Here is a 13,490-nt window from a genome sequence, read left to right as displayed (position 1 = left end):
CCTCTTGCTGATTGCATCCAGTGGCAGTGTTGGATTCTTGGGTAAGGGGATCCGCGGGTCTTTCATTTGGAGGTCCCACCGAGATCATCGGACTCCTGCCCACGGATCCAACTGACTCCCACCGGGAGGTAAGCTGGCCAGCATTCTTGTCTCCTGTCTCATGTTCTCGTTTGTATCCAGTCTCGTGTTCTTGTTTGTCTCTAGTCTTGAGAGGCCTCTGTTTGACCTATACTGCGGGTAGCGGTATAGTGTTTGTACAACAGCGTGCGTTGTTGGATTGTATTTGTAGGCAGCTTGAGAAGGAGCTGACGAGCTCGGACTTCTCCCCTGCCAACCCTGGGGGACGCTCCAGGGTGTCGAGGGGCCCAATTTTTTGGAGCCCCTCATTTGTCCGAGGGTTATATCCGTTTGTCCGTTCCAGAGGAACCCCTTGGCCCTGGACGGAATTTGTCCACCGCAGGGAGATCTCGAGGCTCCTCTGGGCCGGTGGAAACCTTGCTTTCGGTAGCATACCGAAACCGCGCAGCGACCTTTTTGTTAATTGTTTTGTGTGTTCTACTCGTTGTCCTTGGTGTTTTCTTTGAGTCTAAAATGGGGCTTCTCCCTCATTCACTTCCCATGTTAATGGGTATAACTGGAGCCAACTGGGGTTGGTCTCACTCGAGACAGAGACTATAAGGAATATTCCCAAGCAGCTGCCGAAACTCTCTTTGTTTCGGGGAAGTTTCCTTGTGTTCTCTGGCCTGACTTAGACTGCTTAACCCCTTCCCCCTTGCTGGTGGGAAAGCATGGTGTCTGCTCCTCTGTTGGGGCTTAGGAGCTCCAAAACTGGGAATCCTTTCTCTGCCTCCTGGCAGCACTTTGTTTCTTCTGTTTCCCCCTTACGTGTTTCTGTACCAACGTGTGTGCAGCCTGCATGACTGGCCTCTAGATCATGCACCACAGCTCCTTCTCTCTCCACTGTCAAGGAGCAAGAACAACACCCCCTGGACCTAACACCTCCCCACTCCAGATCTTCCCACGCATGCCTCAGGTAAACATTCAAAGTGGAGTGGGTCCAGGTGGAACGTAAATCAGTATTGGAACTAAGTTAAGATTATTGGTTTAATTAAGATAAGACGTGTCTTTGAAGTTACAGCAGTAAATGTGAAACTTTTATTCTATCAAAGTTTACTGAAGGTCAAATAAGCTCATGTTACTTGTTAAAATTTGTTAGCAAAGGAATGACTAAACTGATGGTTAATTGTCTGTCTCAAAGTTCTAATGGGTAATTGCTGAAGTAGCTTTCAAAGTCTTTGGTAATCTGAAAGTTTTAAAGTTTTGCTTGGATGACAAGTGGAATTAAATTGTGGACATCTAGGTCTTAACCAAACAGGATAAAATGCTAAGTCATTAATTACTGGATGTAGGTTTGTGCTTTTTTACTTACTGCAAAGAAACTAAGAGTATTTAAATCTGCTGGTAAACTTGTTTGCCACTTAACTGATACATAAATTGCCACCTGAAGAATTATGTTTTAACAGTTCACAATTGGTTAATAACTAAAGGTGTTTCTAAGAATACAAAGTTCTACTTAGTGTAACTAAGACTGATGGAAATAAAAGGAAACTCTAGGAAAGTAGATGACATGTAAGAAAGACTTAAGGAATGGGAATACATTTTGTTGAAGGTAAGGGAAGGTAATTTTGTCCTAAATGAGATGGTTGTTTAGAAGGAAATGGCTTGGGACAAACCTGAATGCAAAGGAAAGTTGTAGAAGGTTTGTGAAGGGAAATCTTCAGAAAAGGAATTTTATCTATGGTCAAGAATGGATTAAGATTGAATGAATGGGTTTTAAAGGTACATTGGTACAAGACTGAAATTGTCTCTGTTCAAAAGGACAATGTTTTCTTAGATCAATTGATCTGCTGTTAAGAAAATGTAAATGGTTTTCTCTTTGCCTGCCCAGAAAAACCAGTTTCTATGTTTTGTTTATCAGGTGTTTAACATCCCTAATTATATTTAGGCATGTGCTTTAAAACTTTCTAAGATTTTAGGAAATGTTGACAGGATTTAAATTGTAAATCTCTTTAACTCAGGCTTTTCCTTGGTATGTGAAGTTGCTCATGAAGTACTACTGAACCAATGATAAACCTTGGATTACATTTGGGAAAATACTATAACTATTTTAGAGATTCTACGCACTTCCTAAAGTTTTAATGTTTTGAGAGATCATCGCTTGATACTGTAATTATGGAAATGTTATGTATCACAGAAATAACCTGATTTCCTTGCAGCTAAATTGTAAACTCCCATGTCTCTTTAGCTTTAACCATATCCATTCTGAGTTTTTGTAATTTATAATTGTTTTAATTCTCTGGTAAAATGAGTTTTATCTTCAAGGGGATTCCTGTAAAGGACTTTCAGGACAAATATAGATATTTGATATACTTGAAAATCCTAAAACTGAAATGGGTAAGAATTTCCAGAACTGACTAAAGCCACATTCACCAGATTTAGTAACATGGGACTAAATGAACTAAAAGATTATAATGTTGTGTCTCTTAATGTTTTGTCTTATTTTAAACATTGCCGGTTCTCTCTAATGTTTGCTCTTCCAGACTAGGGATACTTTTTCTTAAGTTATCTGTAACTTATAGAGATGTATAAGTGCTCATTTGTAAAAGTGCTCAAAGCATTCAAGCTTTTCTCTCTATATGAACCCTCTGAAACCAAAAGGTCTCAGTAAGCATTCTTCTATGGCCAATCAGTCATTTGCATAAGTTCAATAAGAATCTGTTCTCCTTGTAACAGGACACCATTGGAAACTGGTTATTTTACCAAGGCTTTGACTGGAATGTCATATTTGAGAAAGATATGCATAAACTCAGATATGACCAGATAATTTAAAGGAACTAAGGTTGACTTTATGAAACCTGGAGCCATAAAGCCCCTTGGGACTGTTGGCCTGATACCTTGCTTACAGAGTTCCCAGCAGCCCCACCAGGTGAGTAAAGAATGTCACTCCTTGGTAGGTGCAGTCTCGGGAAGAGGAATTCGCCCAAAGGTATTGCAGGCATGCCTCATGGCAAGTACAGGGCTTGGCTTCTGGCCCGGAGAGGCTACTAAAAGTTCAACCTAGAGATTCCTTATACAAAGTTCCAGCAAAGCAGATTCTAAAAGATCTATTGATCACAGTCACTGTTCTTGCTGAGCTTATGTAAATAATGGGCCAAGTTTGTTAAAAACTGGACTTGTTTTTCACAAGTGAATTAGTCCTGATTTCACTATCTCTGTAAATGAGGGTTATTTTAGAGAGAAAAATTGTTTTAGTAACACACCTTTATGGATGTTAAATTCTAGATTTGATTGTCTTTAAATGTTTACCTAAGCTAAACAATTTGAGGTAAACTTCAGAGAAGTTGTACAATAGCTTCTTTAGTTGATCTTACTGTTTTGTGGGGATATTCGCAGACCCCACGGCACATGATTAAACAACTGGAAAATGGGATTGATTCCCCTACAATTGTATAACTTAACTAACCCCTTATGTGTGGCTGGGATAATGAAATTGCCTAAAAGCCAGCCTATTGCACTCCATAGGATCAACTATGGACTTGGAGGCACCGTGGATGACCCCACTTTCTTTATGAATGGATTGAATAATCCATGGGGGACTCCCCTTATCTCTTGACAAGTTTTCTCACTTGCCAGTGATCCTCTGTAATCAGGATATTGTTAAGGCTGGACCACTCAAAGGTCGTCTTCTTGGTTTCATCCCTTTGTCATATTTATCCTAGAGGCCACCTCTGTTGAGGTGCAATTGCAAATAGATGCTTTAGCTAAGCATGGAACAGCCCTCCTATAAAAGTGCCTCAAACCTCACTATGGAACTGTCCCTGACTGTAATAACTTCACATCAGGTCCAGATTTGTCTTAGAAGCCAAAGACCACCAATGGATGATGGAGGCCGACTTATTAAATATGGGCTACACTAACAGATAAGCCAGAAATAATACTTAAAACTTGTCAAACTTTAAACCTAGTTACCTGTATGCCTGAACCTGACTACTGTACTTCTTTCTCTATAGAGCAAAAATGTTCAAAGGTTATTGATCTTGCTTACTCTATCTGGCCAGATTTAAGATGCCCCTGTTAAAAATATGAATGACAGTTTGTTTTCTGATGACAGTAGTTTTCATAGAAAAAAAAATAAAGAAAAGCTAGGTGTGCCAAAGTGCTCACTAGCACTTTGCAATTGCCAAAGCCTAAAAACATTAACACTGACTCCAAATATGCCTTCCTGGTACTACATGCCCATGGAGCTATTTGGAAGGAAAGGGGATTGCTGTCAATCCATAACTCCCCAATCCAATATGGGCCTAAGTTCCAAAACCCTCCTTATCGCTATACTAAGGATGGCCTTAGATGTCCTGACAGCAGCCCAGGGTGGCACATGTGCAATTATCAAGACAGAATGTTGTGTGTACATTCCAGACTATCACAAAAGTATCACAGGACTAATAAAGGATATGAATACCCAGATTAAGGCCCTACAAGATCCTTCTCTCTCAGTGAATGGTTAAGTTCCTGGTTTGAAGGAGGACTATGGCCGAATCTCCTTTTCGGGCTTCTCATTATCGCCTTATTAACCTTAATATGTTGCTTTGTTCAATGTTTCTCTACTTGGTGCCGAGACTCCATTGCTGCAATGACTTCACCATGACAGACGATCCTTGTCGCGTGAGAGGACGCCTCTTCGCTGTCAGCGCTGGATTCGGCTGCCTCCGCCTTTCCTAACTCCCCTATACATTCCTCCACTGATCAATATTGACCCCAGTAGGTAGGGACAGCTCTACGCCCCTATTCAGCAGGAAGAAGTTACAGAAGATGAGACCTTCCACCTTCAACCACCTTAAAGATTTCAGGGTCAAGATTGTTCAGGGGGGAATCAAGGAGCAGGAGGCTGGCTGAGGATGGAGAAGGGGCTGATGCCTTGCACCCCCTCTTCACCCTTCTCCACTGCGAAAACTGGTTCAACAGATTGCCTTGGCTTACTACTTTGTTGTCATCTATAACGGGCCCTCTCATCATTCTGTTATTAATTCTAACTTTTGGTCCTTGTGTCTTAAACAGGTTAGTACAGTTCATTAAAGATCACCTGTCTGTTTTTCAGACTATGGTACTGACACAGCGATACCAACTCCTCAAGCAAACAGAGCCCCGGACTAGCTCAATGCAAGGGCAGGACATGCAAGAACAAGACGAATGGATATAAGATTCTATCCATGATCAAGAAAAAGGGGGGAATGAAAGACCCCCCCCAGTCTTTAAATAATTAACTGCTCTTTTGTTGTGTAAGAGTACCCCTCCTCCCCTTGCAGTGAAAAGACCCTTCCCCCAGGGTTGAATTCAATGTAACTGCTCTTTTGCCTTTCTGTAACAGCTTGGCTACTAAGGCATGACACTTGACTCCTGTTTGAACAAGATACCCTCTCCTAATAGCAGGGGCATGGTCATGTAGGCAGGGGGCCACATAGTCACGTAGACAGGATGTCTTTCTGCTGAGTAGTAAGGTCTAACTTCCCCTTCCCGCCGCTCTCTTCGCATGCGTGGGCTAACTGGCCAGTTCTGCTTCTGTAAGATTGCTTTGTCTGCTTTCACATGTGGGTCCCCTGATCCACTCCACTAACACCAAGTATGCCTTTTTCAAAAGTTCAAACTGTCCACCAATCAGTTGCGCCCCACCCAAAACTTGTTTGTACCTGTCTATAAAAACCCGGCACCACCCCAGCCGGGTGTGCTCAGCTAGCAGGAGCTGCTGACCACCCGCAGGCGCGCGCTGACCACCCGCAGGCGCCTGCGTAACAATAAAGAACCTCTTGCTGATTGCATCCAGTGGCAGTGTTGGATTCTTGGGTAAGGGGATTCGCGGGTCTTTCAGTACCTTGGCTTCCATCTTGGCCTTGGGATTTATGTCAATGAGCTACATCTGGACCAGCTGGGAAACAACATCAGTCATCAGTCAGGAGGTCAATTAGACTGGAGTTTAAAGTACATAGCTGAAACAACAGGCCTTGAAAAAAGAGCCACAAAATAAGGACTAGGGCACTCGCTATTTAAACACTGTGTGGGCTGCGTTTTTCTTCCTGGATAGCAGCCGGTTTTTCCGTGGTGCTTCTCAGTTACTAGTCTATAGGTGTCAAGGACCACCTAAGTCCTCTGAAAAACCTTTTGTGCCCTTGCATTTTTAATATGGTATTTTTTTCCCCCCTGGTAAGCCAGAAGCACTTCCTAGCCATTACGGTATTGCCCCAGTCAGCCAAAGACATCAAGAGGGCTTCCACTCCCACTCTATGCAACTCCGCCAGCACCCCGCCCCCCACCTCCGCCCACACCAACATGCACACACCCGGTGGCACAACCGTGCAGCCACGGCAAGAAAGCTTCTAAGTAAACCGAAAACACGAATCCAGAGATCCAACTCCCATTTCTAGTTACTCAAGCACGCATTAAGGGTGTGCCTTTTATACAGGGATTCTGTTTTCAAACTCTTTTTAGAAACTACTCGTTTTTATCTGTTCTTTCCATCGATTTAGGGAAGCGCTGTGTAAGGCAGACTGTAGCCTCCTGTCACTTCGTGGTTGGATTTTAAGGGCTCACTCAAGGCTTGGTGCTAACGTTCAAGTCCCCATCACACCCTGACAGGTATTTAAACTCTAACGACTACAGAGTCTCTTGGACGTTCCAATTTGAGTTGATCTTTGAGGGGCTTGAGTATTTGTATTAGAAAAGGAAGGCGGGAATGGAAGGCCAGTTTGCACAGATCTGTATTTACTCAAGAGGCTAGCCTCAGTGGGCGTTCTGGAAGCGTGCAGAGAGCCAGCAAAATAAATCCGACCTGGGTGGGGGGGGGGGGCGGTGAGGGAAGCACCTCGCAATTAACTGAGCTCGGCGGGTAACTGCTGTGCAGCAGCCTACTACCTTGTGCCCAAGCAGGTGCCGGCTGTCCGGCCAAGAGCACCTTCCCCCGCTGGTGAGCCCTAGCTCCTGGCGGGTCGTTCGCCTGGGAACCCCATCCCTGGGCTCTACACCTAGGCTTCGGGAACAAGCAGCGACCGGCGGAGGGGCCGGGGGCGGGGGACGAGGGATAGGGAGGCGGGAGGCGCTGCAGGGCCCGCTTGTTGCTGTCTTCGCCTCCTGAAATCCTGGGTCACCTTCCGACCGGTCATTTTTCCCGTGGTGTGGACTGCCCAGGTCCGGGCGTCTCCCTGCAGCAGCACCATTCGGGCGCGGGCTTCTGAAATCCCACCTCGCCCTCCCCAGAAGCGGGCGCGCAAGCCGAGCTCCCCCGGCACTTACACGTGGCCACAGCGGGTCCGGACAGGCTGGTGCAACACCTCGAGGCATACAGAACAGTCGAAGGACGTGACGGGCAGCTCGGGGTCCCCCTTGCGCTCCAGGGCCCGCGGGGCGGCCGAGGCGGGGGCGGATTTGCCGCTATCGCTGCTCAGCACGGAGCCCATCGTGCGCTTCTCGCCCAGACAGCTGCCAAGAGCTCAGTGCCTGCTGCCGGTTGTTTTGTTGTCCTGCGGTAGAGGAAGGAAGTCCCGGCCCAGCTGTGATCACCGCCTCCCAGCGCGTCCAGCTAGAGCGCCTAGCAGCAGCCTCAGCCCCGGCGCCCAACCTCCGTCTAGGGCAGACGAGTGCGCCGCCACGCCTGGAACTGGCTTTCGCTGGCTGCCTCGGCGGAGACGTGCAGGCGGAGGCGGCAGCCGCACTGTGCGCGATGCGACAGCCCGCGCTCCTGGGAGAATTGAAACCTGAAACCTCAACTGCCCAGCCAGGGACCTGGGCCGGGCGTGAGCCTTCCTTCCGGGCGTTCGCATACATCCTCCTTACAAGTTCGAGGGAATGTGGGTCTGGTCGTGCTTTATGGGAACCAGAACCCGCTGGTAAGGTGATGATCCTGTCCACTGTTGTAATCATAAAAGGAAACGAAGACCTTCTATGACGGGTGCGTCTCCTAAGACTGTGCTAACCAGGACTTGAACATCGGATCAATCAATACTCCATTAATGGAGAGGTAGCATGGGGCAGTGAAAAGGGTTCTGGAGACCCAGATTCGAAGCTCAACTCCAGGACAAGGAATCTAGTGCTAAATTCTATCACCCCAGTTTCCTCAGCTCACGGTATCCTGCTGTTGCTCCGAGTCCCTGCCCTAACCTCTTTTAGACATGACCAAATATATCATTTATTAAGTCACACATTTGGGTGCCTGGGTAGCTCAGTCGGCTAAGCGTCTGCCTACTGCTTGGTCACCATCTCCGGGTCCTGGGATAGAGCCCCAGTTAAGGCTCCCTGCTCAGCCGGGAGTCCACTTCTCCCTCTTTTGCCCCCTCCCTCTACTTCTCCCCCTCTGCTCTCACTCTCTCTCAAATACATAAATAAATAAATAAATAAATAAATAAAATTTTGGGGAAAAAAACGTCCCATAAAGCATTTAATAAGATTTCTTTAGTACCCGATGCATTCCAGTAATGGGAGCACAGTTCCTGACAAGGAGACCAAATCCCAGTTCTCACAGAACTTACTTTAAAAAAACAAAAGCAAAAGCATTTCTTTTGAGATACAGATTCATACACTTATCATTTATACATAACACATATAATGTAATACATGTAATTATGTAATATACATATACATAAATATACATATACATATGTGTAATATATGGTCCACACTATACATCATGCAGTAATACATGTAATATGTAACAATCCCATAAACTTTACCCATTTTTCCCCAGATGTTACTTTTAATGAGAAGATGAAAGTAATCAACAGATAAACAAATGAACAAGATCATTTCACATGGTAAGAGCCGTGAAGAAGGTAAAACAGGGACTGAGGGTGGGAATGGGGAGAATAAAAAGGTCAGAGAATACTTTTTGGATAAGGCAACATTTGAGCAGTCATGAATAATGAAAAGGAGTCAGCCATTAAGAGATGTTGGAAAAAGCTTACTAAGCACAGGGACCAGTGAGTGAGCAAGGAACAAAGAACAGAAAGAAGCCATGTAGAGACAGAGCACAGGACCAGTACGGTAGAATGGGATCCCTTAAGATAGGAGAATGGCCTGATTATATTTGATCTCATAGGTCAGGACCAAGAGTTTGGATTTTATTTCAAAACCATGATTTCATTTACTGTTACTGTTCTGTGGTTTCAAAAAGCTAAGAACAAAATAAGAATGGAAGCAGAGAAACCAATCAGAGGCGACTGAATTAGCCCAAGTGAGGATGGTTCGAACCAAGGGGTTATCGGGGTCGAAGGCGAGAGATAGACAGATTTGGGATACATTTATGAGAAAGATGCAAAGGGGCTTACAAATGAATTGGATGTAGAGGTGAAGGGAAAATAGCCATCCCTATTTTTAAAGATTGATTTAATTTATTTATTTATGAGAGAGGGAGAGTGCATGCATGAGTGCGGAGGGATGGAGGAACAGAGGGGAACAGAGAGGGATGCCCCACCATTCCTATCTTTAAAAGAAAAACAGGGGCACCTGGGTGGCTCAGTTGCTCTAGCGCTCAACTCTTGCTTTTGGTTCAGGTCATGATCTCAGGGTAGTCAGATGGAGCCCCACGCTGGGCTCCATGCTGTGTGTGGAGCCTGCTTAAGATTCTTTCTTCTTCCTCTGCCCCTCCCCCACATTCATGTATGCATATGCTCACACATGATCTCTTTCCCTATAAGATAAATAAAATCTTAAAAAGAAAGAAATAAAAAGAAGCCCCTCCCTTTCTTAAAAAGAAAGAAATAAAAAGAGCTGTCCCTCAGCTCCTGCCCAATGTCCTCTTGAAGACCAAATTTCTTGACCTGCTTCTCCACCATCTGTGTCTCCATTTCTTAATTATCCTCTCTTTATCTAGTCTAGCCTGGGTTCTGAACCAACCACACCACTTCCCTCTGTCTAAAAGCTGCTTCATTACCAGTGTCACCAGTGGCCTTCTTGTGGCTGAAGCCAAAGAATCTTTTTAATCTTTTTCTTCTGTGACCTTTCAACTACATTTGTTGGTATAGAGCACTCCCTCCTTGTAGAAACTCTTTGGCTTTCCTTCTTTCTTTCTGGCTATTCTTCTCCATCTCCTTTGCTGGCCTCTTCTTCTCCATGGAAAAGCTAAGTGCTAGGGGTCCTAGGATTCTGTCTTAGGACCTTTTCTCATTCCTTGCTCCCTCCCGAATCTCAAAACTTACATAGATTCTGTTACCATCTTGGTTCCAAAAACTCCCAAGTCTTTATGTCTTCTCTGGCCACTCAAATGCCCAACTGCTTGCTTGACATAACCACCTGGTTGCTTCAGGCACCTTCATTCAACCTGTCCAATAATGAACTCATTGTAGTAAACTCCCACCTGCTCTACTTCCAGTTTTTTATCCCTCTCTTAGTAAATGGTGCTATAGTCCAGCGGGTAGCTCAATCCAGATGCCTGGGCGCCATCTTGATTTCTTCCCCTTCCTCATCACATTGAATCAGTAACAGTCACAATCACAATTCTGCCTCCAGTGTGTCTCTCGGTAGCTCTTGAATGAGTTCTCTAACCCCATGGTAACCACATACTTTAAATCATTGCATTCTCTTTGTGGCCTGTTGCAAGAGTTTCTATCTGCTACACCTGCTTCCACTTCCACATGCCATTGTCCAATCTATTATGCACATTGTAACTAAAGTGATCTTTTGAAAAGCAAAATTCATCCCATACTTAAAGCTTTTAATGGTTCTCCATAACCCTTAGAATTAAATTCCAGATCGTTAATATGATCTACAAAGTCCTGTGTGATCTCTCTTTCAATAAATATAATAAAGATGTCTTTGGTGGTAGGGAAATTCAACAAAAACTGCCTGAATCAATAAGGATATTATCGAAGGTAAATTAGTCCAGAGGTGAGCATTTCCAGAGTTGACTCAGTAGTTCAGTGATGTGCTCAAGGGTCCAGCTTCTTGCCATTGGTGGTGTATCAGCATTGCCTTCCTCAGGGTAGAAAGACTGCAAGAGCAGTTCCAACTATCACATCTACACAAAACAGTCTCCAAGACCAGAAGGGAAAGATGGGGATTCTCCTTCTACCTCTGTCCTTTTATATGGGAGGAAAATGTTTCCTAGAGGCATTCTTTTGCAGATTTTGCCTTAAATCTCACTGATCCAGATTGGGTCCCATGATCATCCTTACACCAATCACTAGCAAAAGACTGAAATTCTATCTGAACAATACAACTGGGAGTTCTTTGACCAAGAAAGATGAGGATAGGGTAATTGGATATGCTAATAATAAGGCTTCCCCAAATAACCATTTTTGGCCCCATCTGCTATCACTCTCTCCCTTATTCTCCATGGTCCTAAATTTTCCTACTTCTTCCAGTTCCTTGAGTAACTAAGTCCTCTTTGACCTCTTTGGCCTTTACACATGTTTTTTTGTTCTGCCTGAACACTTCCTGCCAATACCCACCACTTTCAACTTCCTCTAGGTCAAAATTCAGGTCTTAGTTTAGTGACTACACCACATCCATTTCATATTATCCTTGATTTTCTCATTGTCTGCTGCATTTGCCTTCCTATTTACCTTGCTGGAGATACCTCTAACTACTTCATGAGTTAGAGATAACGGGTGTAAAGTAACTTACATGTAGGAGGTGACATATATATTTATACATGTAATTTATACAAATCTCAAAGGTAGATATTATTGTTCCCATTTTATAGGCTCAGAGAATTTAACTTCGCAAAGGCCACATAGTAAATTATGGAAAAACGATGTTTTAATTCTAGATCTTCTTTTATTTTCAAATTCATGTGCTTGCAGTGCCTGGGTGGCTCAGTCGGCTAAGCGTCGCACTCTTGATTTTGGCTCAGGTAGGGATCTCAGAGTGGTGGGATCCAGCTCCGTGTAAGGCTCCCACTCTTCTCCCTCTCATTCTGTCCCTCCCCGCTGCTTACACCAATGCACTTGTGAGTTCTTTCTCTCCCTGTCTAAAATAAATGAGCAAATCTTTTTTTTTTTTAAATATTTTATTTATTTATTTGACAGACAGAGATCACAAGTAGGCAGAGAGGCAGGCAGAGAGAGAGGAGGAAACAGGCTTCCTGCTGAGCAGAGAGCCCGACGCGGGGCTCGATCCCAGGACCCTGGGATCATGACCTGAGCCGAAAGCAGAGGCTTTAACCCACTGAGCCACCCAGGCGCCCCAAATCTTTTTAAAAATAAAAAATAAAATAAAATCCATGTGCTTTTCACTAAGGAGCTTGTGTAGAGAATAGAAGCACTAAGAATCTTAGAAAAGAATAAGACAAAATTAAATAAAATAAAGCAGAAAAATGGAATATGGGAAGCTAGGTAAAAATGAAATGTCTGATATTATTTATAAGGGTCTTAATAAACTTATGAAGGTGACAATAATAATAATGATGATGATGGCATCAATGAGAAATAAATTCACAATCCAGATTCTAAGTCCTAGAAAGCATCAGTATAAATCAGTATAAAGGAAATTTCAAAGCCTTATGATCAACATCTCTGATATTACATGGAGTGGGAAGAAAGACTTGTACTATATGATCTTTTGCACATTTTGACATTGTATAGTGTATGTCCGTTGCGATAGATAAAAATTGGCAATCTATACATACATATGTCCTTTAACTCAATAAATCTACTTCTTGAACCAATGTGTGGACAAACGTGCACAAGAAGGCATAATCAGGAAAGTTCTTTGTAGCATTGTCTATAATACCAAAAATTTGCAACCAACAAGGTTTCCATTCATAAAGGAATGATTGAATATATTGTAGTCCATACATGTTGTAGAAGGCAAGGTAATTTTTAAAAAGAACAAGCAAAAATTTTATAGAACTTAACTCTATACTAGATATCAATCCAAGTCTTTATATGTGTTAATTATTTTGTTGATGTTGTTGTTTGTTTTGTTTTGGTGGGCAGCAAAGTTTATTGAGAGTACAGTAAAGTACAGATAGTACAAAGCTCCCGAAGAGGGAGGGGACCCAAGAGGGTTGCCCTGTGTTAACTAATTTAATCTTCATAATATCCTAGGACATAGGTAACTAATATCCAGATTTCCAAGAAAGAGAGGTAAAGAGAGCTTAAAAACTTGCCTTAGATCACATTTATGGTAAAAAGCAGAGTTAAGAGTCCCACCCAGGAAATCTGGTTCTTCAGGTCTACAAACTTCATCCAGTACTGGCCTTCCTCTATTGTAGATAACATGGAGGTATCTCTAAGACACTGTTAATAAGAAAGGATGCTGCTGGAGAAAAGGATATTATTAAACCAAACAAAAATCAATATAGTGTATATTTCTCATGGAGAAAAAGCATTATATATTTCTCACTGAAGGAAGGCAGCACAGTATATTTTCAAGATCCTAGCTTTTTCTCTTGCTCTCCCTTTTCTCCTTGTGCATGCTCTACATTACTGCTTTGGTCTTAGTTCCCT

The 13,490-nt window shown here is 43.5% G+C and overlaps 1 protein-coding gene across 3 annotated transcripts in view; it reads right to left on the bottom strand.

The window, feature by feature from the left end:
- Positions 1-7,703, bottom strand: part of RNF125 (ring finger protein 125) — a 49,897-nt gene extending 42,194 nt beyond the window's left edge. Inside the window, exon 1 of one of the 3 annotated variants that reach the window (XM_004742885.3) lies at positions 7,342-7,703. In XM_004742885.3, coding sequence (XP_004742942.1) covers positions 7,342-7,505 — 164 coding nt within the window. In that variant the 5' untranslated portion in view covers positions 7,506-7,703. The remainder of the gene's footprint in view (positions 1-7,341) is intronic. The other 2 variants (XM_004742887.3, XM_004742886.3) reach the window with 2 other exon arrangements.
- Positions 7,704-13,490: the final 5,787 nt, after the last annotated feature.

Source organism: Mustela putorius, unplaced genomic scaffold (assembly GCF_011764305.1).
Source record: "Mustela putorius furo isolate JIRA1106 unplaced genomic scaffold, ASM1176430v1.1 tig00003858_pilon_pilon_pilon, whole genome shotgun sequence".
NCBI lineage: Eukaryota > Metazoa > Chordata > Mammalia > Carnivora > Mustelidae > Mustela > Mustela putorius.
Note: the sequence above shows the minus strand (reverse complement) of the source record. Positions and strands in the feature narration are given on the sequence as shown.